Source organism: Ptychodera flava, chromosome 21, assembly GCF_041260155.1.
Source record: "Ptychodera flava strain L36383 chromosome 21, AS_Pfla_20210202, whole genome shotgun sequence".
Taxonomy (NCBI): domain Eukaryota; kingdom Metazoa; phylum Hemichordata; class Enteropneusta; family Ptychoderidae; genus Ptychodera; species Ptychodera flava.
The window spans coordinates 10,937,024-10,959,054 of NC_091948.1; the positions used below are offsets into that span (position 1 = coordinate 10,937,024).

At 36.4% G+C, this 22,031-nt stretch overlaps 1 protein-coding gene across 1 annotated transcript; it reads right to left on the reverse strand.

Moving 5' to 3' along the window:
* Positions 1-2,305: 2,305 nt before the first annotated feature.
* LOC139121391 (semaphorin-4E-like) lies at positions 2,306-20,502 on the reverse strand. Its single transcript, XM_070686221.1, has 7 exons — positions 20,372-20,502; positions 8,242-8,318; positions 7,379-7,569; positions 6,822-6,844; positions 5,776-6,333; positions 4,610-4,725; positions 2,306-3,903 (listed from the first exon to the last, which is right to left on the reverse strand). Exons 1-7 carry the CDS (start codon positions 20,487-20,489, stop codon positions 3,814-3,816), a joined length of 1,173 nt encoding a protein of 390 aa, XP_070542322.1. The 5' UTR covers positions 20,490-20,502; the 3' UTR covers positions 2,306-3,813.
* Positions 20,503-22,031: the final 1,529 nt, after the last annotated feature.

Sequence of the window (22,031 nt, forward strand, 5' to 3'; positions counted from 1 at the left end):
TAAGAAAAAAAGGATCATTATCACTGATCTCCAAGAATTAGCTGATGTTAGGTGCTTGATGTTTAATCTGTTATATTGCCTTTTGCCCAGATTTCATCTGGTAAACTTTTTTTCCCAACAAGAACAATATGTTTTAATTATTGATGAATGGTGAATATTGCACAATTACATATTTTTTTGCATTGACATTGAACTCTGTACTTGTACTCACCTTGGGTTAAGAAGATGATGAGATAGGAAGGATTGTTCAATGATCAAGAGCTATCTCTCCACTGTCAATTTTCTACAATGAAAAAGGTCAAATCTTTCTGCATGTGTTTGTTTGCAATATATTCTGCCATTGATGCACATCCCTGCGTGTATTCATAGATTTTCACCTTTCCACCACACCTGGTACCTCACTTGGAAATTCACTCAAGCAGCACACACAAACAAAACCCAGCTGATACGTTATTGCAGCACCATTTTCATTACATTGCCCAGTCCCAGATTGTTTTCAGAAAGACTAATTACAGATACCCCTACATGGGCCAGTAGCTGTAACTTGAATAAAACCACACTTTTGAATTTGGGCGATTCATTATTTTCAACACTCTGGATTTATCAGTCGCAGAGTGTTGAATAAGTTAAGATGACACCAAGTACAGTTCCATGTAACACACCCAGAGTAATGTGATATTTGTGTGTTTACAAAACCAAGGGTAGTATAGAAACGCAATCAGCGCTAACTGTTTGCTGAGAATGCTAGTTGCATTTCATAACATGTAGCTATTTGGAATTACTAGCCATCAATGTACAATTTCATTTTATGATTCCAAACCAATCTAGTAAAAATGGAATGATGTCATCTTTTTCCTTAATAAAAACATGTTTGTTTCATTTTAAGGATAGAATAAACAATAACAGCAAATATTTCCCTCTGTTTGAGTTTTTTCACTTCAAGATAGTAGATAGCGATCACTTTGCACAGCGCACTATGCGTTTTCACGCATACCTGTCTTATAAGATTTTCTCGACTTGCAGTTGTGTGTGTGTATTGAAGCCCCCTATCAGAAAGGAAACCAATAACAATCCACATAATTCATTGCCGGTCATTGAGGGCACACATTTAAAAGTAGTCTTTCCACTTTGGCAGACTTACTACTTAATTATTAGATCCTTTTCAAAATGTAAACTCATTTTACGGCAAACATTTACTCCCTGCCATGAAAAAATACCATCTTATGAACGTGCAAAATGAAAGCTTGAGTATCATATTTTCCTTAAGGTTGTATGCGCCTCGAAATTAAACTTGCTCAAACTTTCCTCAATGAAGCTTTTGACCATTCTCTTACCAAATCAAATAAAAATAAGGGGTCACCGTGCAAAATTTGTTACCCAGAGAGACAAATCCCCTAAGATTTCCCAATATTTGAAATTCAAAATGACCACCATCTGCTACCGTTATCCTACTGTTATCAAAGATTACTAAATCTCTTCCACGGACATTTTTCAGTCATGGTTACAGACAAAGCAATTTATTTGTGTTTATAGGCAAAATGAGGACATTTTATGAATTACCCGCCATAAGGCTAATCATTTATCACAATTGTTGGACTCTTGGGCGGTCAGTGTCTGTAAGTTTACCAAAAATGTCACCAAATGACACCATTTCAATAGCTAAATTTTCTTTACAAGTTTCTTTAACAGGAGATAGAACACCCCTTTTGATCCCATTCCCAACATAAGCACTACATGGTTGCATTGCACCACTTTCTCTCAAAGTATCCCTTTCTCTAGCTCTGCGGTGAAGAAAAGCTAATGTTGTACTTTATATATGCATGGCTAGGACGTCTCAAAATTTATCCAAAATGTCATTAAATGACATTTTAATGGCTAAATTTTTTAAGTTTTCTACTTCAGGAGGGGACACCCTCCCCTGACCTTCCCCAACATGAACACTGCATGATTGCACTGCACCACTCTGTGACAAAATATCCCTCTTTCCTTCTTTCTTGTGTTGCAGAACAGTTAATATTGTAATTTCATATTTATGGCTGCACATGTCTAAAAATCACCCAAAATATAATACCCAAAACAGCATTTTGAAATACCCAGTATTTTGCTTTGTCATGTGCGGGTGTCTCACTGTGTGACGTCCATTGATACGGTCGACATTCAAGTGAAAACCTGAATTTGATTACCAAGACCAACAATACAAGGCACACGTATGCAATAAATGTTGAACAGCTGAGCATAATACACTACATCAAGTAGCTTTAACTAATGAATGCAACAAAAATCTGAAAAATACCAAAGTTACACCTTTTCAAATTGTCTTGTTACAAATTGAGAATAATCATACATCATACTAATGAAAATATATGACAGCTGTAATAACAGTAGTTGAAGTATTATGCAATCATGGATATTCTTTGCGGCTTTAATATACATCATAACGGTCTCTGAATTTCAAGGTATTATAGGTTTTATTTTGAATGCAAGGCACACACATGTGCAATTTGCACTGACTAGTAATAAAGGAAATTACAAAAAAACGACAACTAGATTAGAAATCTAATGTAGTAGAATGACTCATGAATTAAAAACGAACAAAAAGCGTATTTTCACTCACAAAATGCTACAATTGAAACGCCCAGTTCAGAGGTACTTCGACTCTTTCGACTTATATTGTAGGATTCAGTTGCCAAAGCAATATACATCTTTGTAAATTACTGTAAATGGATTAAAGTACTATACCAACGGTAAATGCTAATAATTGAGAACTGTTAAAACTTTCTGACATGCACCATAACCCCGTCTTTCCGTTTACTGATAAAACATATTCTAATACAAAATGCGCCCGAAAAAGAAATGAACAGTTATATCTACTTGTCTCATAAAAATCTTCGCAAATTACAATATCGCGTTTATGACTCTAACACATGTTAAATTGAAAAATGTTCAAGATAAAGCCACACACTCAACAGTAATATATTGTGAGTTCCTTATGTTTCCTAAATTCTGATCCTTTGTCGCAACTGCTTAATGGGTACCGTTGGGGTATTCTGCAAATTACAGGGCAGGACACTGCAGTCAGTGCCATTAGCATAATTCTCTAATAATACCCCTCCGCAAGTACATATAATCAATATATGACAATTTTCTGTTACATCTAAACATAACCCTCTTTGCGCAGATCCCAATACTCTGAATGACTGTGCTGTCCCACTTTGAGTCTTTTTACTACTAATACGTATTACCATTATATTAGCTACAAACGTCCTGCTTATGAAAGATCACAGGATGTGGGATCCTTATACATAGTTAGAACTACACAGCACACAAATGTTCATTTTAATCCAAGATACTTTTGATACTTCTGAATAAATTGATGCACCAAGAACTTTAACCATCAATTTGTACACGTTGTGTACAGCTGGAAAAGACGATAAAAATCTAATAGTTAGAAAAAGGAGTAAATTTATGACAGTCTGCTTACTTGTCGTTATCAACCCCCTGCATGCTATATCAAACTCATACAACAGCCTACACTGAACTATTACACATTATTTCTGAACTCATGTTCTACACACTTGGCTTCGCAAATATGTGCAGTAATTTGAATGATCTTTGAAAAATCAGTAGATTTGGATGTCGGTACTCTATCGGCAACATGTATAAAACAATTTAACAAGTAAATGCTCAACTCGAGCACTGTCTGATAATAAATCTGATTTTGATGAACTATGTGAAGTGTCAGAAGAATCAATACCGTTCTTAGATTAATACCGTTAATTACATTGTTGCGATTTGGTAAATGTTAAGCTATTTCTAATTTGCTGGGCAGATGTCATCTTCATGATCAGAGCAGCAGTTGCTACAATCAGTGGTTTCAACAAGATATGTACAGGTGTCACTACTCTGCAATACAAAACAAAGAGAATTAATGGCAAATGGATGTCCGGTTGCCCCACTTACAGTACAGTGTCAATGCAAAACTTAGTGTGGTGATATCAGTTAAAAGAGTTCTTGATCCAAAACATAGTGACACTAGCAGACATATGTATATATATATATATATATATATATATATATATATATATATATATATATATATATATATATATATATATATATATATATATATATATTCAATGGTAATTATTTCTTTTTGTTTTCCATGTAACTGAGTAACTGAAATGACGAAAATGCACTTATTTCTTAAGATACGTTCAGGGTGCCTTCTCTAGACACAGTCTTAACGATTGCAAAACCGTATCATGACTGCTAATTCATCTGTAACACTTACATTGAAACATTTTTCCATTGCCAATTTTAAATGTATATTAACATCGTATTTTCCGTTTTACCTATTCGTAAAGTTACACACGTCATTCGTTCGTGTTTTTTTTCAGTTACATATTGAATCTGTGTTAGTATCATCGTTTGCATATCCAGATTACACATCTTATCCCAACTACAATTAAGTTAATAAATATATAAATATCAATGTCAACTTTGATGCAGCTTCAATTATAGTTGAGAGTAACCATTTTAACATTTTTGCAGGTGTAGAAGATCTGCCTATTTCTGCTGTTCTTACTCATACGTAATATTAATTACTCACCATTGTTGCTGCTTGAGTGGTGGCAAAAGTTACATGTTGACTGATGCGGTCAAGCCTTGCCACCGCTTCATCGTGGCGAGCAATTTGACATGCCATGGATGTTTGTGTAACACATTCTATCAACACAAAAGATTATTTTTGCCGTGATGAGGGTATTCTTGCCAATTCATTGTATGTATATACTTGTACTGAATATGTGTAATAATGGATACGTCATGAGTCGCATTGTCTTAAGTTGGTACATTCACCCAAGACTACACATTTAATAGTATGTTATTAATGGGTCTGAGAACTACATTTTCTCGGACATAGTGACTTATATGTTTGACAATCTTCTCAAATATTCGTTGAATACAAGCAATTAAATTACTTTTATCATATTACAACAACTTTATTGACGTAAGAATTGGCAAGTATGAGAGTTTTCCTTTCATTTTAAATGTCCTGTCATTCTAAAAACTTGTTTTATTACAAACGCAAATGAAGAATATAAATAGCTGTCTTGGGACAACCAGTGCTAGGTTTTCGGACGGATGACAACTACTGTTGTTTCTGTTGATTTGCCAGTATAGATATATGCACTATGCCCGCCTTTCTTCAGATGTATGCAGGAAGGTGGTCATATTTTAATAAGAAATTCGTTGTTTTGAAACTTTTACATAAAGTTCCAGTTTATTGTTTTATAATATCTCTGTAAATCACCAAACTAACGCACGCAGTTGTGGCTCTTGAACCGTTTGTCGATAGTGCATAAATGTTTATGTGATTGACCTAAAAACACTGACTCGTGAACGTCACACTAAATGATAAAATAGCCGAAATTTTACAAATGCCGGTAGTACGTGATGCATCAGTTAGTGCAAGACCCAATGATTGTATAATTTCTCTATTGCAATGCAGTAAATGAAATGTCGGCCTCTATTCACAATACTTTATAAACCTTTATTTGGCTCATTGAAATACAGAGGTTTAAGAAATTCCCTTTTAAAGCAAATAAAATAGTGTAATGATTTATTATATTAAAAACTTAGTTCTTCACGAAACTGCTCTCTGTCACCATTACATACTATTGCAGTGAAACAATACTTCGAGTCCAACAATTTTCGTAACCTCCCAACAATGTTCGACACCTCTTTTCCCACAGATATCAAAAGGATAATACTTACCTTGAAGAGAAACCTCTGCCTCTGCTGTTTTGGTTGTCATTCCATCACTGATCTCACAAGTGTAGGTACCAGTTGAGTCTGCACTTACTTCGACTGCAAGCCAGCTGATACCTCTTCGAAAATTTTCACACTCTACAACATTAGCCCACTGCACTCTTGATTCGTTGGTTACTACTGAACCATCTGGCTTTTTCCACGTGGTAGTGAAACCAGGTGGTCCATCTGCATTGCAGAAAAGGTTAAGAATTCTTCCTTGACAGGTGGCTTTGTTCTGGTCTTCAAGCTTTGGTGCGAGGAAGTTCAGCTCGCCAAAAGACTCTGTAACCCATAAATCCATGGAACAGGTGACGATAGATGTAGCGCGATGTCTTGCTTGGTAACGACCAGCATCTGCTTCTTGAAAGTCAGTGATCACAAGTCCTATTCCATCCACAGTGATGTACTTCAAACCATCTGTTTGGATGTTGGCAGAATTTACTGTCCATTCAATATTTCTGACTGCACATGTCACCATAACTTCTTCATTTAATGAAACTTTCTTCTTGACAGGCTCTGGAGCTGAAGAAGGTAAACAGATAACAATTGAGGAATCTCCGTCATTAGCGTAAACATTTAAACAAGCAGAGTGTGATCAAAATATTTTTTTCGAACGAATCGTATAGATTGAAAGGTAAATGAACTATTTCTGATCAATCCAGTTTAGTAACAAAGAAAATAAAGATTATCTATCTTATCACACATTAACAAAACTCTGCCGAAGCGAAGCGAAGCAAGACATGTGTGGACACAAAACCCAAAGCTGGTTGTCAGGTGTTTCGAAGGTAGTGAGAGCATGCTGCCAAATAGGAATTGCTATGTAATAACTTAGCAATGATAGGTGGCAGTCTCATTCTGAAGACAAGTAAGCCAACTGATATCGATAACCTGAGAACTGTTCAATTATACGGTCCCCCGTGTGGAGGGACTGTGATTCAATACTCTTCTTCCATCTCAAAACATTTGCACAAGTTGTCTTGGAAACGTGAAGGAACGATCAAGCAGCTTACCTGTTGGGCAAGTTGATTTGGGGCTGCAATTTACAAAATGTGAAAAGAGAAAGAAGTAATTGTTAAAACAACATAGGCCTATAGGCTAATACTTCAAACTGTAAAGTCAACCAGCTAACACATGGGAAAGCATAATTGCAACCATGAAAACACACTTATTTTGACATGATTCACTTGATGCATTAATATGCAACTTCAAATAGTTCTGAATCAAAGACCAGTGCAATAGAACAGCAATGACCATACAGTAATTTCCAACTTGAAAAGATTTCGTGATACCCTTTGAAAAACAGTGTTACGTCAGCATACTGTAGAGCAGATGATATTTCCAAAACTCTCATTAGTTTATTGCAAAATGCATTGCAAGTATTTTAGAAAGTGTGAAATAAAAAAATCCATGGAGGCAAAAAATGTTTGCTTAATTTTATCTTTGTTGTCTTTCAAGGTCGTAATTCACTGCTTTTCCAATTTTTCACTCCTAAAAGATAAAGCACGATAAAAGTTCCCTTCATTTGTATTCTTTCTGAGAGGTTGGATTCGGTCGCCATCGTTCATACCTGGTGTCAAACACACACTGTCCACTGTTAGCATTCCAAGCACAGTGTGGATCTCCAACACCATTGCACTGACTGCAATCAGTGTATCTATGACAATGATACATGGGTACTTGAACTACTTTATCATTAAAGCCAATGTATAGGGAACTGTCAGCGTCTGATTTCGTCATGACCATTGACACAGCTGTACTCTGAAATAGACAATCCCGTACAATATTAAAACTGCTAGCATATCTTTAACACAACCCAACGGAACACTTCGATGTTTTACATTGGATAGGCGTTTAACCCGTACATGTACATACACCAGTAGTGGGAACAATGATAAAGATTTATATATCAAGGCTGTTTAAAAAAGCCAAACATCTGTATTCTAATATCACTGAAACGATCATGAATAGAAATAGTCGTAGAGAAAGCATTAGATAGCGTTTTACAAAGAATTTTCCTAGGGTAAAGATTAATGATGATGATCCAACAAGAGTTAAAACTAAACTCTATGCAAGAGATTTCAAAATTATTACACTTGTATCACTAAATCAAATAATTTAAATATCAAAAGTTACTTACAGGAACAACGTCCCGAGAGTGCTGTCTTGTTAGTGCTAAAGTTTTAATGGAACAGTAACAAAACCATCTGTCCAAGGCTCTAACCATGACATCAACAATAATTACCAGCATATACCTTACGCAAATTTGCTCCTTATTTGATCTGCAGTAAGATATGTTATGCATGCACTACTTAATTGAATAGAAGTATACAGGTTTGAGTAGTGCCACTGGATTTTAGTTTGCACACGATTGCGTAGGACTGAAGAAAACTCTTGGGCAATTACGGAATTCGTGGATATACAGGTACTAACCTCGTCTGAGACTTTCACTACATCGAGCACGTATGGGCTACCGTCATTGTAGAGTACTTTCATGACAGTTCCCTTATCTTCGACGACGACGACAGCCATTACAATAACAACAACGACAACAACAACAACAACATCAATAATAATAATAATAATAATAATAATAATAATAATAATAATAATAATAATAATAATAATAATGATAATAATAATACAGAGTACAGTAGAGTACATAAAAGCCACAGGTTGAAGGTTCGGAAAATCCCGAACGTTGTCTCATTCTACGTGCATGATTTAGCAATAAGTGTTCATGAAAGTCTGTTCTCAGCTAATGCCAGTCAACTCTTGAAAACTTTAAATTTTGGAATGGATGAGAAACGCAAGGAAGAATAGAACCACGACAGATACGGAATAGCTGTTTAAAGTTGATAATTTTCTTCAATTTGATGAATCTGATCTAATCATTCCGCATGTAAAAACCATGCAGTAAATACTTCGGGTGACTTTGAATACCTGCAGGCTTACAGCAAAAGGAACAAGTCATTAGGGGTTTGTGAGTAAATAGTGAAGCGTTACTTTGCTGAACACTCCGAGCAACTCTTGAGATGCCCGTGCGCGCTCGCATTGCTTGTCCTCGCTTTAGACCTTTTTCACGTGCTTACACGATCACGGACACACTGGTACTCATCCACTCACGTGGATGCCTGTTTTGTCAGTTCTATAGGGTATACTAGTACCCATCCACTCATCACGTGTATGCCTCTTTCGTCGGTCCTATAGTAGGGCATACTAGTACCCATCCACTCACGTGGATGCCTGTTTTGTCAGTTCTATAGGGCATACTAGTACCCATCCACTCACGTGGATGCCTGTTTTGTCAGTTCTATAGGGCATACTAGTACCCATCCACTCACGTGGATGCCTGTTTTATCAGTTCTATAGGGCATACTAGTACCCATCCACTCACGTGGATGCCTGTTTTGTCAGTTCTATAGGGCATACTAGTACCCATCCACTCAGGTGGATGCCTGTTTTGTCAGTTCTATAGGGCATACTAGTACTCATCCACTCACGTGAATGCCTCTTCGCCAGTCCTATAGTAGGTCGTGCTAAAGATTAAGTTAAAATAGAGCTGTGTTGTAGGGTTCCAATCTACTCTTTTAACGTGATCTCTTGCTGTCAAAAGAGAAAACTCCTCAACATTATTAGCGTTGTTTAAAGTCAACCCTTCCCAAATGTTTTTCCCAAGGAATCACTGTAAGATTCGTAATTTGAATAGTTTGAATACCTGTCCATTTACTGATGAGGCAAAGGTGTGCTTCTGCAGAACACAAACTAAAGTGGAACCTGTCGTCTGCTGCACGTACGGATATTGCTTTGACTTTTAAAGGATATTCCTAATTCTAATTTTACCTGTATTTTGCAGGACAATTATAGCAGCAATAGTCTAAACTCTGAAACAATAATACACCCTGAAGGGACTGCATTAACAGAGATAAAATGAAGAATATATTGTGAGCAATCACCAAGTCCCCGGTACAAGAGCTTATGAAAAGGACAATATAGTTGATTAAACTTCACTGCAAAGTCAATGTTCTACCTTCAAGTGAACATCGGTGTGGATATTTTGGCATAATAGTGAAGCTATATAAGATTTTGGGGCAATAGGTCGAAAATTTTATATTTCCCTGAAAAAATTGATGATAAAAAATATGATCAAACTTCAAGCATAATATTTAAGCTTTATGCATTTTTTTTCAAATCTAGTCATATAAATAGCAACACAATATTTGAACTTCACTTTCTGATTTTTTTTAAACATAATGTACTCTTTAAAGCATGGACACCAGTGCTGGATTCTCTCGTTAAGACAAATGGCAATCTAGTGACCTGCTGCCTAATGCGATATTTATGCATTTAGGCGCCGTAAAATAAATTCTTAATTTACCGACCAGCCAGCAGGCAAAAAAAAAACGAAAACAAAACCATAGACCTTAAAAACGGAAAGGTCTATGACAAAACAAAACAAAAAAACAAACAAACAGAAAAACACAACCTAGATCGATCCCATAAACTTTAACTTTCCAATCGGTTATTCATCATAAGTATAAAAACTCAACTATTACAATGCAGTGTTTCTTGTGCTCTTCATTGAGCACGTTGAAATCAATGCTTTGAAACAAAAGTTATATTTGTATGAGATCAACAGGTATGGATAGCTAAAGTTAGGTAACTGAGTCTGAACCAAAATTCCATGTAAACACCATACAAGTACATAACATACGACATATGCAGTGTGATGATACGGCTAGTTTTCAATCGGGTTCGAACCCACAACATACGGCATCAGTCGCCTAGCGGAGAGGCCACAGAGAGAACCGCTCGGCTAAATCTCCACTCCCAAAAGGAGTGGTTCAATAGCCGGCTAAGTTGTTACATTTTTCTGACTGAGACCGCTCCACACGTTGTAGAGTTCGTGAAGCACTCACGCACGCATGCTCACTATCACACATCGCACATAAAACTTTATCGAAGCGAAGTAACGAATACATCGCTAACGATAACCTCGGGGACAATTCTGTCCACCAGCAGAGCTACCAACCCAGAGTGGAAAATACGGCTAGTTTTCAATCGGGTTCGAACCCACAACATAATCAACTGGTTTTGTTACGAGGATAGTTTGTCTCTGACGAAGGTTTATGCACTAGGTGGTCATAGGTACCAGCAAAATTATTAATTAAAATAACAAGATCTCAAGTATGGATACAAAGCATATTTGCGACAAATGCAAAAACACACTATATATTTATTGTGAGGATGTTTACGAAGTTTGGACGAAAACACGAATATATTTTGATCACATTTAGAATGATGAAGGTAGTCAACACTTAAGGAAGGAACATGAGAATTTCACGTAATTGATTCGCAACGTGTCACAGTGACATTTGAATATTAACTTTGACATTTAGATTTTAGATCGAGACCTGTATTGATGTTTACAATTGGACGTATAATTTCACCCTTAATTCTTATCTATCGAATGATGAAAGCCACACCTTAAATATAAAGTTTAAAATCCCATGCTAATATAATACGGGAAAGGGAATACAAAGGACAAGAGAGAAAAATACAACAGACAGGGTAGGAGAACAGAACGACCAAAGAGTAGTTCAAGGCATTTAGACAATTGGAGAAGCGTATCTTGGGCGATGGCACATGTCAAATTTGTCTACCAAGAAATAAAGTTTATGTTGTACGGACGGACTCTGCACATCTCATGTAGTCAATTGAAGATTCCCATTTCCTCTCTGCAAGCCAGGACGAGCCCATGAGCAAAAGCGGGCCAAGACAAGATAACGACATAAACAACACGAGAAAAAACGAATAGTAATAGTTGTTTTGACAGTCCGTTCATTATCAATTTCAAAATGATTTAGTAGAACAAAAAGTGTTCTTTCAAACACTGACAATCTCAAATATATCACTGCAAAAGTTACTGAGTATAACAAGGTATGTAGTTGTCACTCAGAAAACAAATGCTAAACATTTTGGTAAAAGTTGAAACTCTCTCTTTCATACAATTACAATTTTTGCAGTAAGAAGAGTGGGTAGCTGAACAATTCACAACGGCCTTGAGTGCAAATCTTCCTTTCAAGTGAAAACATACATGCCAGAAAATGCCAAGACATTTTGACCGGTTGACCTCGCTGTTAATTTTATGCAGGAAATTACGATAACAATGCTTGGTCGAATGACGCAGTGCCTTGAGGGTGGGATCGCCAGTGGTATATGGGGAGGAGTACCTTCCCGATGGTGATAAGTGGTGCAGATTACCGTCGCCTAGGTGACTGGCGTATAAGCGTGCCAAAAGACACCTATGGTTGATTTCCTGTTGACCAGTCGGATGGCAGAGTTGCAAATACCTGGACTGAACCATTTGGTTTTTTGTGGGTGTCGGTGGTACTTTGACAATATAAGTAAAGATGCACATATATTGAGTTTATGTCTTGTTTATGAGCGGCCAGTATTTCCAACAGCATAAATTATGTGCATTTGCCCTTGAAGAAATAAATAATTTTCGAATAAAACATCGCGAATGTAACTACATTCCTTAACCTCGACGTACACTTAAGTGCCCCAAAGAACCATGAAATCGCCCGACTTTCGATTGAAGAGATGAATTTTGCCAAACCGCGTATACAGAAAAAGTGGCAGATGACTTTATTTTTAGAATCATAGACAGTATAGCGAGATGTAAAAAATGTGAAACAGGCTCCCCACCTAACTATCCTAAATGTTTTTGTGTCGAGTTTGTGTTTGATTCGTTTCGAAAATGTGTTCCTACATTCTTATCCGATTGTTTGTGTTAATGAAATGTTTGTTTCGCTTTGGATATTTGTAGAGAAGTTTGGATTAGTGTGTACGGTAATGTTTTGTTTGTGTGGGGAAAGCTTATGGCGAGACGCAGCCGGACCTATGCTGTTACAAAAGTTGATAGAGTCGCCCTTTGACGCTTGCGTTTCGAAACCCGAGTGTGGTTTCTCATCAGTCGCAGTGTAGATTCTTTCCTTAGTTTGTGTTTGTGAAAATTTATTTTAATGCATTTCAGTGGTCTTGCTTTCCGATTAGCGAGGCAAGTATATTAATTTTGGTCACGTTGTGAGTCCGTTTGGTGGTTCGGTTTGTTTGTTCTATATTTCTTTACTTAGGTAAATTTTGTTTTGACTGGTGTGTCTTTTAGATTTTTGCGGAGGTTTGTGAATTTTTAGGCAATAAGTACCACTGCGGGGTACGGATTTTATGTTTATTGGATCAAGATACTTACAAGTATCCTGGTTGATGTGCTTGTTCTCGTACATTTTAATTAATAGTTCGTTTACTTTGTTTACTGTTTGTTCTGGCTTGTTGTGTATAATATTGAGTGTTACGTAATTGCCTTTCGCATTCGAGTACGTAATCGTTTGTGTTGACAATAACGAAAAACCGACCCTTGTCGAAGGGTTATTTTCCCAAAATTTGTCCATTGTTTGCAAGCTGGTTTATCGCGATTCTTTTGGCACGCGACATGTTTTGTTTCCTTGTTTGAAAGGGTATCTCTAGAAGTGCGAGTTTAGAAGCTTCAGATAGCTTTCAAGTTTTTGTTTTTTTGTTGTTCGTGGAGTCCAATTTGACTTTTCTTTGAATTGGTGTTGCGATTGTTTGTGTCTCACGATGTAGCGTAGTCACATTATATGACTTTATTTGTTGAAATCCTGAGGTGGTTTTATTCTGTTTGGTTTTGTTGGTGTCCGAATGAATTTAAAGGCTTTTGCCTAGTACTATTTTTCGGAGTTTCATAGTTTGAGCGATGATAGGTTGTTGTTGAATTTCATGTTGTTGTCGGCTTTTCTTTGGAAATAGCTGATTTATTTCCACGGCCATGTTTTCTGTTACGTTACTGTGATTGTTTATTTGTATTTAATGTGTGTTTCAGTTGTTTGTATGTGTACGATTTTTGTTATTTCTTTTAAGTGTTTGTGTGTTCTATGTCATTTTATCGTATTTTTTGGTAGTTCTCTTTTTGGAGTATTTGGTGGCCCTGAAAGGGCCGCTTGGTAAGCTTATGGGTTTTTGTTAGCGCTTGGCGCGTTTGTTTTGGCGATGAGCGTAGCTTTTTTTATGCTTCTTTTCGCCGATTCGATGTGCTTGGTGAGTAGGTGTTTGCCGCCTTCTTGTCACTGTGTGTGCGTACATGGACAGTCTGCATAGCCCTTGAATGTGGTCTCGATTTTGATCAAACTTACAATTTAGGAGTATATATCAAAACTGATAAATGATTTATGTGATTACTGTAGCTATAGATAGGCTACATTCAGGACGGGCAGCGACGGGCAGTAATTAGTAGGCAAAACAGGTGGTTTTCACCGTGGGCAGAACTCTGTGCAATGATACTGAACATTAATAGTAAGCCTGTCACCTTGAAGGTAATGCTGAGGTGAAACAAGGACTTCAAACGCACGATGGTACAAACAACACCACAAGTGAACGTACACATAGAAATACACGCGTTCCTACGTTGTGCCAATCCGGACCACGCGATTAAAATATGACTGATACTGCTGGATAGTGTTAATTGGGTCGGTAAACAGTCAATTAATAGTTTAATTGACTACCTGGGTGATTGGCAGGTCGTGTCCAACGACGCATATGCAAAGCAGGCCAAAAGACAAAAGCGCCCAAAGTATTGACAGCTGGCCAGGGGTCACCATGAATACGTAATGAAGCTTCACTACGCAGAAACTGCGTAGTCAAGCCCTTCTTAACCGGTCAAACTCTCTTGGCATTTTCCCTCATGCCCAGTGTCAAATAACACTAGTCCTGAGCATGTTGAGTTAAATGCCCCATTAGCTGGACCTTTTGGCTATTTATTCTGAATTCTGAATTCTGTGAATCAACTATTTTTAACCTACTTCAAATAGCGCTGATGGCGATTTTAGGTTTGTTACTGAATATAGCTGCACGGGTAAGACATCGGACGCTGCTGCTTGAAATTCGGACAAATTTTTTTGCTGCATGTTGTTGATACAGCTTGAGCTGAGCCATGTAAATTCGTATGAATTAGTTTGACTTTTAGTATGCATTGTAATATTAGCAGGTTTTCTTTTCATCGTTCTTGCTGAAAATGAGGATAAATATTTATTTTTGCATATTAAAAGAAAAATGACGTTCAGTGATCAGCGCTATTGCATACTAAAATGTCAAATATTCTGCTTGTCGAATGCCGAATAGCATTTGCTTTTTCTGAAAACTGAATTCTAATCCAGACTTATAAAAATGACCCAATCGTTTGTTTGCAGAAAAATGTTCAAAATAAGAGCAACTTCAACCGCGTACGAACTATTTGGAGTATTTAACAACGATCGTTTCACTATACTGCTTGTCCCGATGCAGATCCAATATAGTCCGGCAGCCAGTGGGGTAAACCTTGCTTTGTGGTCTTAAGTTTTTTCTTGGTGGATTTCGTTTGTCAAGACCACCACAAAAAGAATTTAATTACTGGCCCTCTGTCAGCATTGAGCAATTTGAGAAAATTAGCATAATCAAAATGGCCGCCAGCTTATTGCACTTGTATGAGAAAGAAGACTCAAATGGCTTTATACATGTTGTAACTTTGTTTTTCTCGTTTAATCACCAAGCAGTTGCTGACGGAAAACTGGAACATAAATATTTGCATATATTATTTGAATGACATGCTAATTTGCATAATTTCAAGATGGCGGCTAGCTGTAAACATGTCCGGCAGCCAGCTGCCAGTGGGGTAAACCTTGCTTTGTGGTCTTAAGTTTTTTTCTTGGTTGATTTCGTTTGCCAAGACCACCACAAAAAGAAGTATAACTACTAGGCCCTATGTCAGCATTGACCAATTTGAGAAAATTAGCATAATCAAAATGGCCGCCAGCTTATAGCACTTTGTATGAGAAAGAAGACTCAAATGGCTTTATACATACTGTAACTTTGTATTTCTCGTTTAATCACCAAGCAGTTGCTAACGGCAAACTGGAACATAAATGTTGGCTTATATTATTTGAATGACATGCTGATTTGCATAATTTCAAGACGGCGGCCAGCTGTAAACAATTCTTGTTAAGCGTAACTCTACATTATTATCATTTACTGTACTTTGTGCAGTTATTTTAACACAGAAGCTTTTACATCAGTTTTAATAGTTGCACGTACATAAACTTCTTTTTCTGTTGCAAATTTAATGTTGATAATCAGACATATAAGCAACCGACTAGTTTAGCCTTCGCCCATTGTCGAGTACTTGTCTGTTTACTTGTAAAAATATATATAAACTGATGCGGACAATATTCTGGTAATTGTGTTTCACTCTCCCAAGAGACTCTGTTATGTTTCTAAGTAAGTTAGTGATCTTTATGCCTTGGCTAAGACCAACCTGAGTTGTGACTTTCTAACCGAAGCAATGATTAAGTAAGGTGGGAACTTTTTCCTAGCTCGACTATCAATGCATTTGATGTTCATTTAAGAAAAAAAACGTTTGATTTACACTACTTTCGAGGTTGATATGGAATCTGCTGACATCATATTGAATCCATGATTAGCCACACTTTGTGTATCAGAAAAAGACTATGGGTTTGGAGTACAATAACTTATAGAAGATATTTCCAAAGTTACTCGGGTTCTCTAAAGGTAAACAGGGGAAGGCGGCTCAACACACCATACTATATTTGAGGATGTTCAATGTTCAATATTTTCGTATGTTACTCTTAATATGTATATTTGTGGGGTTTAATTATTTTTGGATGTACTATGACGATTCGTCGTTCGGTCTGTGGTGTCAAAATCCTTTGTGATTCATTTTAACTATATTTCGAAACTCTTAAATGTGAGTTCTTCTTCACTCTCTTAATATTGTTATCCTTATTTTGATCGTGTATGACCTCCTGAATTACATTTGTTCATTTAGTAACGAAACTATTACTGATATATTTTGATCTGAATCTCATCCAGTGTGAGATTGTATATTTGTATTGTCTGTGTATGACCTGTTTTCCTTTGGATGTTGTTGAACTCTCTTGTTCTTTACTTATGTGTTCATTCGGGGTTTTTTCTCTTTTTCGTTGATCCTTTGCGTTGATTTTGGCTCTTACTACAAGTAATTCATCTTTTAAGTTTTGTTTCTCTTGTATGCTATTATTGTTTTTTTTCATGGAACAAAAGCTGAAGACGTTCATCGCTTTTAATTATTTTCCATTTCATCGTTAGTGCTATTATATCGATTTTTCTAATTTGTGGACTGTATTTGGTTGCGTATGTATATTAGTTTTGTTATTGATTTTCCCTAGTTTGAGGTACATTCGCACTTTGTGTGTCCAATTCCTTTTTCTGATTGTGCGATTTACGTGGTCTTATAACCTTGTTTTTGTGTTGTTTTTGTTTTTTGTTGAAAATTCAACTTTCTTGTCAAAGTCTTGGTTATTATTATATGTTGTTACACGGGCATATCTCAGCAATTTACCTTAATTAAACCAGTAAAAATACGAGTTTCTGGCTAGATATTGAAATGGTCAGTTATTTGGTGTGAGTTTTTGTGTCGAGATTTCTCCCTTTATTGTATCGTTGGCTTTGTAAATCATTAATGACACTTTGAGGAGAATATTCTATTGTAAATTTGAAAGTTCAGTGTAACTCCTTGATGTTAGCCATAAATTCACATTCAGCTCAGTTTCTGTTCCCGTATACATCATGAAAACATCATCTCTGAATCGTTTCCAAAAGGAAAGTCTGCTTTTGTGTAGTTTAATGACCTCAGTTTCAAGGTTGTAGAATGTTGTATCAGCGATTTCCGGCGAAACTGGTGAACCCAGGCTACAGCCAAAAATCTGTTGATAGACGTTTCTGTTAAATTCAACCGTGTTATGTTGCAGAAATATTTTTAGTCATTCTTTAGTGAACGCTTCGATCTTTTCTTTATATTTTACAGCTGTAATTGATAGTTGATACTGAATCAAGTGCGTTTGTGACAGCTTGCTTCAGTTTGTGGAGTATTTGTGTATATCGAGATTACATCCAGAGTGACTAGTAATGCATTACGTTGTATTGTTATCTTGCTTAGTTTGTTGGTAAAGTCCGATGCGTCTTTAATGTACATTGGCTGGTTTTGTACAATCAGTTTTAAGAAATAGTCTATCTTATGTATTCTGATATTTTGTGTGTTGGGCTAGAGCAGCCATAAATAATTTGGACCGTGACGACAAATGAATTTTGCTGATGCTGGTGACTTTTTTGAATTTTGGAGTGGATACTGCATTGGTGTGCATATAATGTGTATTCAAGGGATCATATAACGTATCATTTGTCTATTTGTTTATTTTAGTACATGTCCGTGTAGTTTTCTGGTTGTGTTGTCGCTGTCATTTACATGCACTTTTGTATCGTAATCTCTTTTGCTTAAAAGTCTGAGACTTTCTTCAATGTAATCTGTTTAATTTGATATTGCTATTCCATTCCCCTGTCTTTATCGAATGGTTTTATGGTAATGTTATGGTTCAATTTGATAGTGTTTTAATGGCATTTTTTCTGCCTATATTATGTTAGATTTGAATTTCGGAATTTTCCAGGGATAAATTTTAAGCCTCTATTCAATGTTATTTCAGGAGTTAACACAATTGGAACTTATTTGGGATAATTGGATGGTGACGTAATGTCGATTGAATCTTCAAATGTAATCTAATTTGTTTTTCTTTTATATTACACACTTGTTTTTATGAGTAATTTGCGATACTACAACATTCAGCTATATGGCACCGAACATGTACACTTTTCAGAAATTCGCAAAATATGAAAATCCAATTATCCCAAATTAGTTCCAATCGTGCTGTTTATATTCCGAGAATATTTAATACATTTAGTGTTCCTAGGGATTTGTATTTGGTACGCCTGTTTGCGTCTTATTTTTGTTTGTTTCTTTAATTAATTCTTTTCTTTTGCTTCCATTATCAGAGAAGATGTCCTCAATCTGTTAAGTTTTCTCTGTGTGTATTTTGAATATGATGGCGGCCTGGCCATCGTATTTCAATGGTAGTTCTTTGGCTGAAAAATTTGGTGGCCCTGAAAAAGAGCCCTTTGTTTGGTTTGAAGTAGTTTTATGTAAGTAACAACTTATATTTTGAGTTTATGTGTAGGGCCTAAGTTGTTATTTGACTTCTTCTTCGAAACGTCCGAGGAGCTTCTTTGCTTGTTGTATTTGGTCTCTTTCTGTTAGAAATTGTATTCCTTGTAAGACTGTTGTGGTATTTTCGTTTGCCAGTTATTGGACCGGTTATATTTGTGTTCGGGCACGTGTATAATGTTGAGAGAGCTGTATGAAACACGGAGCCTACTTTTACCTCGTTGTAAACTTTTTGTTTCGCCATAGTGTCCCAACACTGTGTCCAAAATTATAGAAGACGAAAATATAAAACATATTACGAGTAACATAGGAAAACACTGAATATCCGCAAAAGTAGTATGGTGTGTGGAGCTGCCTTGCCCTTTTCCGCACCAATTCATTTAGCATTCATTGTAGCATTGTTTATAATCTACTTTGGTACAGTTCAAGCTTTCCTATAAAATTTGGTTTATGTGTTAATTTATGCAAATGAGTATTTAAAAATGAGTATTTAAATTTATTCATCTATGATTACTAACCTTTTTTTAGTTGAAGCACTAATAGAAATGTGCTTTTACTAGCAGACTTTAACAATATAAAGCCTACTTCTACTACTGCTTCAATTGTAATTTGCGATAATTTTGTGTTAATTTATGCAAATTAGTATTTAAATTTATTCATCTATGATTACTAACCTTTTTTTAGTTGAAGCACTAATAGAAATGTGCTTTTACTAGCAGACTTTAACAATATAAAGCCTACTTCTACTGCTTCCAATAGTAATTTGTGATAATTGGCGGCCATTTTGTTTATGCTAATTATCTAAAATTGCTCAATACTGACAGAGATCCAGTAACTATTTTTTTCACTTTGGTTATCTTGACTAGCAAAATCCGGTTTAAAAAAAACTTAAGACCCTAACACAAGGTTCAGGACAAAAAGTGGATTTGGCTGCCGGACTAATATGTTCGTGATCAATCGCGGATCATGGAAAAGCTGATGGAAATTCAGTTCCATTCCTTATTCAAAGCCAAACGGGTCAAGAATTGTTTTTGATCCGTCTTATATGGAGGCCAAAACAATTTCAAACCCTTCCGCTGAAATGAAAACTTTGCGGGAGAAATCAACTTGTGAAACGGTCGATCAATCGTACCTTGTACTGGTCCGCTACAACAGAAGGAGCTGATGTACGCTTTAAGTACAGCGGCTGATGTACCCTTTTACGATAGGTAGTCATTGTAATGAAACGATCTACGACATTTGCGTTTTGAGACACTTAAGTCAACTGCTGCGTGGTGGCACTCAGAATGTGTCATTGCGGATAAAGGAAGGGCACAACGCGCTGTATTTCTAGTAGACGATCTGTGTTTGTTTTTCAGATTTCGCCCAAAAACCTACCCGCACGCGGACGGCAAACAAAGAATTTATTTTAAGCTGCCTATAAACAGAAAACAAATTTAAGGAATAAGCTATATTACATACCTGTGCAAATGTAAAGTATGAGTTGTGATCCAACCTCTGTGCTGACCATCTGGGTGAATCTGACGCCAATAAAGGACGTGAGCAGAGGAGGTTGCTCAGAAGGAATTAATGATGCCATCAGAGGATGAGCGTTCAATCATAGACCTTAAAAACGTTTTTAAGGTCTATGGTTCAATGCATATAAAACATCGTCACGTAGATTGGTACTGTTATCAACACACTGTATGGACGAAGGAAGAAATCTTTGTAAAGTTTGTTACTTGGAATGTAAACGGTTGATTGCTTTCCCAATCCCTCCCCATCCATCCATTCATCCATATTCATCTTGCTTTACTAAATGTATATTGACATAATTAAAAATCTTTTTATTGCAGTGTTTGTCAACATCCCAAACATGGCCCGAAGTAAACTTTTTGCTTTGGTAGTCCGATTGAACAACCAAGACTAGAAACTGATAGTCCGGGACCATGTCTTGTAGTCCACTTCTCAGTGTCTCCATGCCAGCCCTGGCTCAAAGCACGTTGTGGGGGGGGGGGGGGGGCATGGATTGTCGATCCATCGCCAACCCAGCAAAAGCGAGGTTCGGTACGACTATGCGGTTGGCCTCACCAGCTTCGCGCAGTGTTTATCGGCGATTTGTAAATCTGAACAAGCAATCCTTCTGTTTCAGAACTAGACGTTTGCTTTAGCGGGGTTTCGAGCAACCATCTTATCTGTGAGCCATGAACATTTTTTCCGATATAAAACTTGCAATATCTTTGAATTTTTTGACGTTGGATAATTGATATAAATATACTTTGATTAGCATAGGGTGGTTACAAGTATGCAAGAAATTTGATTTTGGAATTTCACCGACGATGTTCATCCACTAAACATGAGAGTCTATGACAAACTGTGAATAATTTATTTACAATACTAAACTAACTAAATATGTGCTTTCATAATGTTTGATAATTGATATAAATGTACTTAATTCAAATAGGGTGTTTGTAAGTTAAGAAGTGGACAACAAATATGATATTAGAATTTCACCCAAAATTATTATTTCACTTCTCATGGTAGTCTACATAAATGTAAACTATTAAATATTTTCCCTGGCAAAACATGCTAGATCTGTAATATGTATTACTAAGTAGAAACGTATATATTTCAGTATTGGTAAATATTGACTTTTAGGCTGTAATAAGTTTCTCGATAAACAATACTAGTACTCTCTGTACATTTTAAGCCCAACTATAACTGGAGGTAAGCATTACAGCTAATGTCCCTTTTATGATCACATAAGAGAGGTTTGGAAACAGGGTGACTACCTTCACCTGTCAGGAAAACTGGACACAATTAACATATTTGTTTAAAAGGGACATTAGGTTTACCCTTTGACCAATCAAGTATGTTTTGTTCCGTGTATAATAACAGAATAATTCTGTACGTTTTCCTAATACTCTGTATATGCAAATGTAAAGACGGTAATCATTGTTATTGGTGACAAATGACTTCTAGCCTGAATTCGATTTTAAACAGTAACAATACTGACTGTACACTAGTGGCTGTGACAACTGTGCTGGACTTCCATCACGTTTCAGTGAGTAGAACAAGAAAGTGTAAGGGATATAAAAACACCCAAAATTTAGCCAAACTTTATAGCTTAAATTGACAACGA

Excerpts from the sequence above, each read along its gene's own strand:
- LOC139121391 (XM_070686221.1), bottom strand. The coding sequence starts at position 20,489 with ATGGCATCATTAATTCCTTCTGAGCAACCTCCTCTGCTCACGTCCTTT. Across the intron at positions 8,319-20,371 it reads CATACTTTACATTTGCACAG|ATAAGGGAACTGTCATGAAA; the intron begins GTATGTAATATA and ends TCGTCGTCGAAG. Across the intron at positions 3,904-4,609 it reads CCACTCAAGCAGCAACAATG|AGTAGTGACACCTGTACATA; the intron begins GTGAGTAATTAA and ends TTTGTATTGCAG.